The 13,634-nt window shown below is 36.7% G+C and overlaps 1 protein-coding gene across 2 annotated transcripts; it reads right to left on the bottom strand.

The window, feature by feature from the left end:
- Positions 1-1,298: 1,298 nt before the first annotated feature.
- rer1 (retention in endoplasmic reticulum sorting receptor 1) lies at positions 1,299-9,793 on the bottom strand. Of its 2 annotated transcripts, XM_020646016.3 has the most exons (8): positions 9,645-9,793; positions 7,836-7,917; positions 6,203-6,307; positions 5,786-5,882; positions 4,585-4,663; positions 3,690-3,825; positions 3,224-3,278; positions 1,299-1,822 (listed from the first exon to the last, which is right to left on the bottom strand). In XM_020646016.3, the coding sequence occupies exons 2-8, from the start codon at positions 7,914-7,916 to the stop codon at positions 1,812-1,814; spliced, it is 564 nt and encodes a 187-aa protein (XP_020501672.1). In that variant the 5' UTR covers position 7,917; positions 9,645-9,793; the 3' UTR covers positions 1,299-1,811. The 2 variants fall into 2 exon arrangements, with proteins under 2 accessions (XP_020501672.1, XP_020501671.1); XM_020646015.3 differs by having other exon boundaries at positions 1,299-3,278; positions 9,645-9,792.
- Positions 9,794-13,634: the final 3,841 nt, after the last annotated feature.

Raw genomic sequence — 13,634 nt, forward strand, 5'->3', positions numbered from 1 at the left:
TGGTGAAGTGGTGCCTTCATGTGGTGACACTGGTGTAATAGCAGCCTCACATTATAAAGGAATCTACTAACTGTCCAAGTGTTATGAAATGACTCCTACCATCCTATAAACTGCTGATGCATGCACATATCTTAAAGAGTCTGACTTAATTTAAAGCACGTGCAATTACATCGAGTTTCAGGTGGCTGTTAAACAAAAAAATACTGTACTATTAAATTCCTTTTTATTGGTTTAGCACATTTCATACAGGGGTTGAATTGGACGGTAAAAGAAAGACCAGTTGTATGGTCCTTTAATGGTGCTGAACATGCTTACAGGGAAGAACATTCTCTGAATCATTTGAGAGTTTCACATCTGAAAAAGTCTGCATTTTCCAGGGTGTTCAACATGAGTGAGTTCTGGGTCCACCGCTATTTCATTCTATAAATTCCCTGTCTTGGCACCATCAAACACACTTGCTGGATACACTTCAGACGTCAACCTCTGAATGTCTCAGAATACATCACAGCAAAGTTAAACTAAAAACCCTGATCATGATGACAAAGGCAAGAGATTGTATCCATGTTATCATAATATGCTCCTAAACACAGTTCAAATATCAGGAACCACCGTGTTATCATTAGGCCAACCTTAACCTTCAGAATCACTTCAAAGGTACTACAGAATAGCACTGCCTGAACATTTTTTTTTTTTTTTTTAAATCCCTGATAACACAATCTCCATTTGGACAGATTTCCAAATTGATGCAGCAGCTGTATTGTTTTGCACATGGACACAGGACATTCTGGGGAAAGGTGACATCGGTACAACAATGTTGGTAGAAGTACAGTAGTTGAATTCCAAAAGAATACCCTAAGGGGGGGGACATGAATAAAGTAGCAGTAATTAGGTCCGATCAACTTTAACTAAAAAGTTATAAAAAGGGTTGTTAATATGTTGCAAACATGCACATGGCGGATACACCAACTCAATACTGAAGGCAGAAATCTAATAAATGTTTACACATGATGGTGATGAATGATTAGTCCACAATAAAAATACAACCTAAACTAGTCAAATGATTTAGTTCATGAGAATTTAAAACCATTAGCATCGTCCAAAAGATACCATGCCCCACTTTTGCATGTGATTCTTGCATTTCCCCACGGAGACCCCCCTAACTGGGGAAAAAGTTTGAGTGTCAATTTCCAGAAGTAGACATGTGATGGCATCTTAAGCCCCGATAAAATTTGTTATCCATTGTTCTAGAAACATTCACCATTAATGGTTCTACAAATTATAAAGCTGAGACACTGGCATACTTTCTGAAGGGATACGGCCTCTTTAATAGCATTTGGAGTGAAAAATTACACTTAAGTTAATAAAATCAAGTTTTTGTTTATAACTTTAGCACAAGAAAACAATAACATGCAATCCATGAGAAACATGTTTAATTGATCAAATCAAGAAACCAAATTTATCAGTTCTGCTATCATTCATTTCAATTGAGATGGATTTAAACACTTGGACACAGTATGGTGGTTGGAAGAAAAAACAAAAATAAAAATAATCTCTAAATTTTTTCATAGTTTAAAATATATATATACACACAAATCCTCCAGACAATCCTTTGTAACACAAACTTTGTACAGAAAATGTTTTGATCCCTTACAACAGTGCTGATCAAAGTTTATGATAACAGAAAATCCCCAGCATTCTGATAAAAAAAATGAAGAAAAAAAATTAACAGGAATAGAAAAAGAAAAAAAAATATTGTGATCGCCACCCACTTCATCCATTTCTTACAATAAAAGCTTTCAATCTCTGTTTTCTTATGTTTCCTCTGAAAAAGAAAGAGAACAAAAGTTTGCTTGGAATGACTATATATTTTCCATGTTTGTTTTTTTTCAAAGTATACACAGATTTGTTAAGGACTACAACAGCTAGACTACACAAATCAAAAAGACCCCAGCCTTTGAAACAAAGATGGAGAAATGTTTCAAAGAGCAAAGGCCACCTGGGTACTATGAAATTGCTCGTTCTTTAGACCCTGTTATAAATTGGACTCTAATACTGGTTTGCTCTTTGAGCACAGGGTGCATGTTTAAATCTGTACACATCAATGATCAGAGGTAAAGTTTGAAAATTGACTCGTCATCCGGGGCTAAATGTCCCCTTAAAATTATTTTGAAATTTGGTTCACAGGGGTGGCAAAGCACAAAGAATCCCATCGGTTAAACTCGATCTAGGCGCAGAAGAAGAAAACTGATTATGACTGTATGCTACAGGAGACGAAACTGATTGTGTTAGTGACATTCACTGTAAATAATGCATTCAGTGAAGTGTTGTTTGGCTGAAAATGTAAATGAGGTCATTGACCATCAACCATCTGAAAGCTTTCTTTAGGATCCAGATATACACAGATGCATTTACAAATGACCATGAACCCCAAATAAACACAACTGAGTGTTTTTATTTGAACTGATGAATGATGTTGAGGTACACCTCATTGCCTGTCTTGAATGCATTTCCAAGTGAATATTGACTGAATCTCCAATCTGTCTATTTTTTAGTACAGAAGACAACTTAAAGACTGTCATTTTCTTCAGGTTTCATCTTAAATATCTAATCGTGTTATCGTCTATCGACACTACTGACTTTCAGTGTATAATGTGTTACAAATAAGTCGGTACCAATATATTAATCAAAAGTTGGCAGATTTATTTCACTTCAGAGAAAGAATTATACGAGAATCCCCATCATTGAAAACGAGAAAAAAAAAAGAAAAACAAAGAAAAAATTCACAAATCCCACCGCACATATTTTGAGAGTGGTTCCTTGTTGATGACTATATACTTACCCCTTGGGGTTAAAAAGGTCAAAAGGCAGCACAGAGTCTCACCTACTACGGAACAAACGCAGACCAATCCTATAAATAGGATTTTGGTCCTAAAAAAAAAATCAAAAAAAAAATCCTAACCCCTTGAAAGAAAAGGCAATATCCCCAGAATCATTTGATCTGTGCTGCTCATATCCTTATCCAACACTGTGAACCATGGATCAAAACTTGTTTTTTTTCATGTCATGTTTTCATGTTACTGTCCCTCTTACAAAAAAAAGAATATAAATCTCTAACCTGTGTCACTCCCCATTGGCTGTGACAGATACATTTTAAATGAGAAGGAGGGGAAGGGTAGGTGGGAGTTTTTTTAACTAGCAAACGGTTTCCCTGTGTCGTCCTTGCCTTTGTATGTCCTCTTTCCATGTGTGAACGGTAGGTACCTGTACTTCACCATGTGCTAGAACAGATAGAGAAAGAAGAGGTGAATTAGTAACAGTCATTTCTGGGTTTTGCTTTAACATTTCTAAACAAAGTACACCTAATTTAATCCTACCAGGTAGCTTAAAAATAAAAAAATAAATCACTGTGTTGTATAAAGGTTTAAAGTACTGCACTCAAAGAAACAGCAGAATATAATGTAGTCAAATAGATAGGCTGCTCAAACATAAAGCTTAATGGATGTTGAGATGATACACTTGGTTGGGTCGTATCTACTGTAATATGTGTCCCTTGTTTTTATATTTGGGATATGTAAAAACACTTTTGGGATTAACTGCAGTGTGTGCATTACATTATGACTCTCATAAAATTTCAGGATGAATGGGTACACTGCAGATTACATTTTTCAGTGAATGAACACTTTTTTTACCTTGATCTGCCGCTTCATGGTGATGCAGAAGAGCATGATGAAGTACATTACAAGTATAGGCCAGAACACTGGCACGTTGAAGGCATCGAAAAATGTGCAAATCATGGCGATGACGATGCCTTTTGTTGCTGAATGCCTGTCGAGGAAAAGAACATGAGCTGAGTTAAAACATTTTCACCACATAAGTGACCACATTCTCAACTCTAACCTATTGTAAGTAAATAAAAGCGTTGTGTGTGTCCTCACACCACGTAGAGCACGTTTGAGGTCTGTTTAACTTCTCAGCTTTAACTCTGCCCATAAACACGCAGAGCAAAGAGTAAAAAACACTGTATGATAAGTTGTGTTGGGCAGAGAGCAGTTATAACCACTGCAGCAATCCTGTCATGGCAAAAATGGTAAGCGCCTCCACCAAATGTAAAATCAGCATTGTTATAGATTTAATCATTCATTGGTGTTTTTCATGGCCAGGTGGGGCTTCAGCCATATATTTTTTGCCCTGGCACAGCTCTAGACTTAATGATATTTCTTTAAGGCATCACTTGGCCAGAGTAACTAAAGGAAGGGCGTTGTCCTCCTGTTATGGTCGCTACTGTTATGCTTACTTTTTCAGTCTACCTATCCTGTAATGGCTTTGAGAAACCCTAAAGGAAAATGCCACACTTAACACACTTAACCAAAACCCTAACCCTCTGCAAGCATGTATGAAAACATTGTTTTAATACCATTTTTTTTACCAAGAGGTATCCAATCTCAGAGAATACTTATAGTTCAACCAAATATGTCAATTGACTGGAAATTAGTAGTAAGTATCTTTGTTTTAGCAACATTTCTACCTCCTTTCACAAATACACTCTTCAGTGAAACTCCATCTGCATACAGTCATTTGACTCACCAGAATTTGAATTCAGGCAACCTCCTGATAAAAGGGCGGAACTCCTCATTCTGCTTGGTGGGAAGGGATGGGCCCTCATCTGCATAAGATATGAGATGATGAAGAAGTTAAATAAAGAGGAAACCTTCAATCTTCATTTAACAATGACAGAGGCGAAAGATTACTAACAAATTAGCATAGCTAACACAGTTACATTTTGTTCTCTGTTCATAGAAGATCTGTTTGTGAATGTGGTTTTCCTTTCATTTCCTGTTTAAATTCAAAAATCATTGTGGGATTCACACTTCCACAAATACATCATATGAGTAAGTAAAATAGTACTCGTTTTCTTAAGAGTAATCTGAACAATGTTTTGAAAGAGAAGCATTCTTAGTAGGATGATTTGACTTTAAATGAATTACTATGTAGGATAATTGTAACTATTTAAAGGGATACTTCACCAGTTAAAACATGAATCTGTATTGACATTGGGTCATATATGTAGAAATGTGAAATACATTTTGAAGTTGGTGCCTTCTTGACCGAGAAAAGGCAGAAAGTGTCTTTTTGCCTCATGTGGATAAAAGACAACAACTCCCAGAATGCATAGCAGATCTTGTGCCTCCTCCATCAGCCTCAACTGCTCGTCGCTATATTGCGGCTTGTAGAGATAGCCATTAACATCCGATTCGAGCACAAGACCTTCAAAGTCCCCTTCATCCATATCAGTTTGAAGTTGAAACATACTTTTATCAAACTTTTATTCTTCTCACCTTTCTCCATAGAGTCTGTTAGCATAGCTACCAAGCAAGATGGCAGACATTGCTTTTTAGATTCTGGGAGTGAGGTCCCACCCACTGATCTGTTATTGGTCTGTAGCTTCAGTGGGTCCCATCCTCTATGGGCGGGTTGAAAACATGAGGAACTAGTGATGTAGTTTCACCCCCTCTAACCAAAGCAGCCTCTGATGACGCAAAATCGGAGGATCCTTTTCAGACAAGAAGAACGGAGCTTTCCTGTCTCAGGGGAAAATGAGGGCCGGATGCACGACCATTCAAAAATACTACCAGGTTTCTAATGATACAAAGCTTAATGCAAATGGCCAAGTATCCCTTTAACATCCTAATAGACAGGCAGTTAACAGGACAAGTTTTAACCCACAGCCAGGAAAATAACACAACTGTGTTACAAAAACTGGATCTGTTTAATCGAGTGTACTTGCCTTCGTCAAGCATTGAAGGATCCACTTTTGGTGATAGAAAAGCAATGAACAGATTGAGATGGTAGATTCCCAAAGCATATGTTACTATATACCAGCCCTGAAAAGAAACACACAGGAAATACCATTTTACAAGACTAAAATGACATGTTTGTTGGTAATGATGCAATAAAGAAACATCCACAACATTTTCTTGGAGTGTTTCCTAAGTAAGTATTTCCCTTTTGGAGCAACAAGCTGTCCAAAACAGGACAAAATACTGCTAAATATTTACACCAGGGGGAAGAACTCTTCTCCACTTGGACAATCCTCAAAATAATTGACGTTTCAAGAAAACCAAACATTAAACTGTGATGGTTGACATATTCTTAACTCTCAGTACAGAAGAATACATATAAATAAAGAAAGAAAATAAATTACCTGTAGTATGTACACTCTGATCATGTAGACAGCAGCAAGTAGAACAGTGCCTACCCATCGCATCGCGTAGAATGGCGTGGACTTGTCTAGCCATGACTGATAGACCTTTTAAAAAATAATATAAAAATAGAAACAAACCACAACATTAAGCTGTTATTGGTTAACATAATATAATACAGAATGCCAGGTATTGAGATGGGGGGATTATATTCTAATTTAGTGTCCCCTAACCCCAACACCAGCATCTACATTTGGACTTATCCTACCTCATTTTTACATTTGTAAGATGCATTGTTTACCTTTTTTATCAGCACCACTGACACAACTGTGAGGAAAAAGGCTTGAGGAGTACAGAGTGATCACTGTAAGAGTCCAATAAGTGATCAGAGCCAGATTACAGGAGGCAAGGAAGGTACTGCACATGAACAGTGTGCTGCTTTTTACAGACAGTGTAACTAATCTAATCTACTACATATATACTATACCAAGGACATATACAAACCAAAAAATGGCACTACAATTATTGATCTGTTTTTTTAATAAAACCAAAGTTTAATCACTCTCAGAAAATATCCTCAGTGTGATGTAGAGGACTTCCAATTTGGTGTAAGCCTCTACTTGTGATGCTATTTGAAGGAAACTTGAAGATGGACACTGTGATAACACAGGAATACTTGTTCTTTAACATCCCAGTACAGAAGTATGTCAGAACATAAGATGGGTCATAACAAACTCATTCTCTATAATTTACAACACCTGCGTATTTGATCTGAATGAATCATTTAAGCATATTGGGAAATGTAAAGTTTTACTTTGCCTCGTTTCAGGCATATAGCATATACAATCCATTTGTAGGCTCTCCACTAGAACATCCTTACTTGAGAAGTTATGATATAGAGCTGAACAATATTCTGTTTTACCATCGCAATTTCGACTGAAATCAACTGTGCTCTAAGCTGTCGAGTGACCTCAAACATTTCATGTTGCCAGTTAACTGTTGTTTGATGCAAAACAAAACTGTCAGTTTTATCGTTTTTCATGACTTATTTCACCATCAAGAAGACAGAGAACTGACCACTGTGCATGCAGAGTCTGTATGTTAAATTGTACAGGCTACAGGTGATGCTGCTACTATCTGAGATACCATGGCATGACACTCAAAGCATTAGCTTAAAAACAGATTTGATATGAGCATAATCTTGCTATCAGCAGCACATTAACCCACTGCTTGTTAATGCTGTGGTCACATATACAGATATTTATATACCTGCAGCTCACATGGTTGTGTGACTCACACGTAGCGCAAGATAATGAGCATTCAATCACAGGTTAAGATTTGAAATCCAAAAAAATTACTTAAATAACAAAACATTGTTTAATTAAATGATGTTTTATTTTTCTGGTGTCATTTTTCTATAAAAAAAAATACAATTTATGTCACAGAAAGAACAACTATTACAATGTCATATTTTTCCACTATAGTGCTGCAGGCCTATTAATATATATATATATATATATATATATATATATATATGTGTGTGTGTGTGTGTGTGTGTGTGTGTGTGTGTGTGTGTGTGTGTGTGTGTGTGTGTGTGAGTGTGTGTGTGTGTGATGTAGGACAAGAACAATTTACCTGGCCAACCCGTGTGAAAAAGGCAGCAACTACAGATGGTTTCCCATGGATTGACTCCCCAACACTGTCCCCTTCTGACATTCTGGCATTAAAGATAAAATAGGAAACATTTTGATTAATACATGTATAGTGACTTTGGATAAGTCTGAGTGAATCAGACTTGATAATTCACAGTATGCTGTACCATTACATTCATTGTATGAACAGAACAAGCATCTTCATCTCATCGGTATTTTGGCTGATATATCAATTCAATTCAATGACTTAAACATAACGAGTTTCCAGCATAAACTTTATAGTTTTTTGTGAATATATACATTCCATTAATCACTTTAGCTGTTACTCATTATCTTGGTTAGTAATGTTAACAATATGTTGGAAATAATATGGAAATTAAAAGCAAGTGGACCAACACCAAAACTACAAAACCACCTGAAGATGTCTTGTTTCTGGCCTCAACTATAATCATAATGCGGTACTTAAATGGTGTGAACTAAAAAGTACAATGCACAAGAAGTGTTATCATGAGGAATTAATGGTTGGCTCTCCTTCAAAACGTGTATTTATTTGATTGTATAATTTTTCAAAACAATCCACCCATCTGCAAGGCAATAGTCCCAACTTGGTCAGAAAATATGGATGATTTGTCTCAGTTATTAACTGCTATAAATACAAAAAATATATATTTATATTAATTATTATTCAAGATAAAATACTTGTATGTATGTGAGAGCCGATTATTGTGGCTTCAGAGTTCTCATGGACAGCTGTCGGTCAAAACCAGGAAACAACATAAATGTTACATGGGGGTGGCCATAAAGATAACAAATACGGAGGTAATAATGAGATCAAAATGTTATTCTCACTTTATTACTGTCAACAAACTATGGTGACCTCACTTATTTCTAACCGACTGAAGCATTACCTTTCATTTCACTTTCAGACCTTTTAGAGATACATTGAGGTCGAAACAGGTAGATCATGAATTATCAAGGCAGCGTTAACTGATTCTTCTAATGAGTAGTTTCGGTCATGTTTCAGCCTATTTGATTACAATTTAAATTTAAATCTAATATGTTGCAAGTGATGTTAGCTTGAATTGGAAAAGACCTCGAAGAATTGTCCGTGGTCGATTCTTACGTTAGCTGACTAACTAGCTAACCGGCTTCGGCAGAAGAGAAAGCAACTTATAGGTCGTCTTTTTTTTTTTTCAAAACGGGCACTCTAGGAAAATTATATCATTGCTACGACTGAACGCAATAATTCCATAACTGTTCGAAGTGTTTCGTCTGGGATATTATTGTGTAGTTACTCATGTTAGCTAACAAATTAGCCTCCAAGTAGCTCACTAGCCATATAAATGTATATTGCCCTTTGGCCCATATTTCCGCATCGATGGGTAATGTAGTTTAAGTAAAGCTTTAGTCAATCACCATTGCCCATTAGATAAACTTAAGTTAACTTCATCTCCCATAAAGCCATAGAAATGAACACTAAAGGCAGACACAATAAATGTAGTTCATGGCCCGATATACCTTAACTGCATCCCAGCGTAACAAGACAACTGAGAACTACAAATACCAGCAAGAATAGTAATAACTTGACAGCTCACATCCGGTGAATCGGTCCTGCGTTGCCAACGACTATAGCTAGCTAGCTAGTCCAATAAGAAATCAAAGTTCTATAGTAATCAGATCGGTGCCTAATGAATTATATAATCGCCAATATGCCCATTTTAGTGTTACTCGCCTTTCTATATTATGTGTGTTTCAGTTAAAGATAAATAAATAATTTGCTGTCCTTTCTTACCTGATACGGCCGCTGTGTCACTACCCGGCTCTACCTAGCTAGCTAAACTAGCCCCTCTTGGTGTTGAACACGTCAGTACTTCCGTGAGGGTTCGAACATGCGTCAGGCATGATAGTTGAGCACAGAAAAAGAGGAACTTCCCAGCATTGATAAGACCATTTGAGGCTTTAGAATTTAGATAATCCCGTTGCAGCCTCTCGGCTCCTTCTGTAGTTCATTGGCAGTTGGAAAAGACCACTACAACAATTTTAAATATTGTCTGGACCTATGTGACCAAACCCTATCCTTAACTTAATGTCCTCCTTTGTGCTACCAATTCCTCATACATTTTTAAATGTTATCAGCATACATATATCCATCCTTTACATACATTTGTTTTAGTTCTTGAATTGATTGTAATGGATTTTTCACTTGCTCTATTTTATGACCACACTTAAATACCATTATCTTATCCCTCCTTTATGTTACCTGCAAGTTAATTTTACAAACTATTTTATTCAATTTCAGCATTTCCTTCTATTAAATGACATGGTCAGCCACTGCTTACATTGACTTCAAAATATATCCAAAAGTGTACATTTTCCAACATGCTTAGCGTCATTCTCACTTCATTTACCCTTAAAAAACGCTCATAGTACTTAATCAAAGTGTCAGGCTTTTCCCACCAGGTGTACAATTTCCAACTGGGTTGTGATTCCAAATTTGAATGTTTCTTTAACTGACTTTTTTTGGTCATTCCTATTTCAATCTCTAGTCTAATCAATGACCCCTTGATACCATTTCTTTTGTCATTCCTATTTCAGTCTCTAACCTAATCAATGACCCCATGATACAGTAAATAACTTGTTAGAGCGTATCCCCTAGAAGCCTGTGTGGTAATCATTTTTGTTATCTTCTTTCCATTAGCTTGCATGTGTGTCATACTAGTGCAACTGACCTACAGTTCAGACCCAGATTTGTAATATTTCCCCTTCCACACTCAGTTTCTTGCCCATAATAAACTCCAATCCTGTATTTTAGCATGCCTATAAACCCCTCTATCTCACCCCTTCTCAGAACTGTTTCTGTGTCTAGCTTTAAATGTAATAGCTGTGTTCGATTACACCCCTCTGGAAGGGGATGTGGCTTGGACTTTCTTGCACCATGCCTTATTGTTTACGGTGAGCTGGCAGACAAAAGCAACATACACCTAGCTGTGGGAGTGTCAACCACCTGGGGGAGGGGTTACTTCCCTTTGTGATGTCACAAACCAAAAATCTCCAAACGGCCTGTTTGAGCACACATTATCTGAAAAGTGGAGCAGGCAAAAGACAGAGAGGATGGACTTTTCTCATAATTTGGGGGTTTGTAGACAGACTAGCGACACATACTAGAGTTAGTAAAACATGGTAAAATGTATTTTGCATAATATGTGACCCTGAGACTCACTCTGGGATTACACTACATCATATCTCTGTATATGAGAGCGGAAAGTAATCACTGTCTACATAGCTGTCATAACAGTTGCTTACTCCAGTCAATGGTTTAGACAGACGTGTATACTCACTAGCTATAAGCTCAACCTTTTATATGGATATTCATTTATTCACTTCCTCCCCTCGTATACAGACTTCCACCGCTTTGTGTCCCAATAACCTTCTTTTTCTCAAAACACTAAACCAAATATCTTGCTTTATGAGTGTAGCACACTGTTTCCTCCCTCATGAACCCTGTCATACTTATCATATTATGTGCACCCTAAAGTGGATTGTTGGTTTTTACCATGTTTCTGCAACACATAACAGTACTTCATTCAGCTTCACTGCCATTTCTTTAATTCAATTTTGTTCCTACACCTCTGGCATTTTCATTTGTGAGAAATACCATAATTGATATGAACCAATCCATGATGCTTCCTGGCTTCACTAATTCAAGAGGTTAAAAAAATACTGTTTATTTAATTTTAACTTAATATGACAAACCTGATATACAGCACACAGCAAACGACAACAAAGAACAACAGAACACAACACATAACCAGTGCCATGACAAGAGATATTGCATCTTATATTTGCAATATAAAAGACAAATAAAAGTTGATGTGAAAGAATAGATAATAAAATACATTTTATGTAGGCCATCCAAGGGTCCCATGTCTTATGAAACAGCAATGTGCTACCTCTAATGGCATAGGTTGTTTTCTCTAAAGGTGTGCATGAATGAACCTCATCTATTGTGTAATATCATGGGGATCTTCATATTTCCACAAAGGTCTTGCTTTTTTTGGCAGCTGTAATGGCAAGCTCAAAAAACCCTTTATCCCTTGAGAGGGCAGGTTCTAATCATTCAAGTCAACCAGCATTGCAATCACATATGATCAGGAAATATCTTGTAATAATACCTTGCCAAGAATATCTCAATCCCTTGCCACAACAGACAGTTTAGAGCAAGACCACACCACATGAACAGTCTCTACCTTTCAGTGGTGGCAGAGAGAGGATGAATCAGTTTTAATACGGCTCAGTCTTTTGTGTGTAAAATATGCTCTATGTCTAACCTTGTAATTGCATAACCTATGCCTGGTATTAATACAGATTCTCTGTTATTGCTCGTTAATCATGCTCCAGTGTGATCTGAATATCCAGGTCCCTTTCCCATCTGTCTTTTAGTGCCTATTGACCGATAGTTTTTTTTTTTTTTTTTTTTTTTTTTTACAAATTGTATATTTGTGATATGTGTTTACTAAGGTAGTCCTTGAATAATAAAAATTCCAGTTGGGAGTATATTGGCTTCTTCAAAGAGCTTCCCTGTTTGGATTGTATGTATTGTTCTAGCTGTAAAAATCAGAAGTGTGTGGCTGGAATTTGGTAGTTATCCCTTGAATCCTCAAATGACCTCAATTAATATTTTTGGTTGTGAAACAGTAAGGGACGTCGGAAAGGTCTTGTATCTTGAGTATTCCCTTTAATTTTGGTCCACGCTGGACACTGGTCCCTGGTCCATTAACATGGTCCATTAACTGCTCCATTAACACAAGGGTATAATTTGGGCAGCCCAGTAATATAGTACTGGGTCTGTAGTACTATACAACCATGCATTTTCAAAAGGTAATGCTATGGGTCCTTCTCTTTATTCACTTTATATTAAAGCAAATAGTAAGGGGGTCTTGTAGACTGACCAATGGGAAAGGAATCTGATTTTGTGCAATTTGTACTCACCCTGGCTTTTGGGTAATCATAGTTGAGTTTTATACGGTTAATGAAATATTTACCAAAATCAAAATTCTCTAAAACCAGGACTGATTGAACGCCTTTTCAGCACTAAGAAACACCGTTAAGGTTGCTCTGACTGCTTCGCTTCGGATATAAAAATTACGTCTTAGATTATTGGTTGCCTTGCAATTTATGTTAAAGCTGGTCTGGTCTTTATTTATCATTAAAAGGAGATATTTCTGCAGCCTAAGAGCTATAACCTTTGCGATAAGCTTGAAACACAGTTTGATTTTCCTGACTCTCTCCCACAGTTCCTGCTAAAATTATTATTTTTCTACTCTAACTTTCTTTACTTGATTGTCCTGTGTCATCACTTCACATCCATCATATGCAACATTATGAGCTGGTCCACATATATCATTTTGGTTGCATCCATAATCCATACTTTCCATGCTTGAAGATGCCACAGAATTGAGCTCAACCTTTGCTTGTTATGTTTTTGGTTGTAATGCCACATTTTCAACAGTTGTCATTTAGGTTCTTGTATTCCTATTAATATTAATATAGCGAAGTGTATGGTATAGATTATGGTGACAAGAGTATATAGTAAAAGGGGAGAAGTTAGAGGTGAGATTGTGGTGACATCAGCAGGTAATGGCAGTTTACCATCATTTCCAAACCTGTCTTGTCAAATGCTGCTTAATGCTGACTTTAACCTGGAAAATATGCCTCAATGTCAAATCGTATTAAATGCAGATTTCAGACCACATCCTTTTTTTTTGAGTTGATAACGAGTAAA

This window comes from Labrus bergylta, chromosome 12 (genome assembly GCF_963930695.1).
Source record: "Labrus bergylta chromosome 12, fLabBer1.1, whole genome shotgun sequence".
Lineage (NCBI taxonomy): Eukaryota > Metazoa > Chordata > Actinopteri > Labriformes > Labridae > Labrus > Labrus bergylta.

Excerpts from the sequence above, each read along its gene's own strand:
- rer1 (XM_020646015.3), bottom strand. The coding sequence starts at position 7,916 with ATGTCAGAAGGGGACAGTGTTGGGGAGTCAATCCATGGGAAACCATCT. Across the intron at positions 5,883-6,202 it reads TCAGAGTGTACATACTACAG|GGCTGGTATATAGTAACATA; the intron begins GTAATTTATTTT and ends GTTTCTTTTCAG. Across the intron at positions 4,664-5,785 it reads TCCTTCAATGCTTGACGAAG|ATGAGGGCCCATCCCTTCCC; the intron begins GCAAGTACACTC and ends TATCTTATGCAG.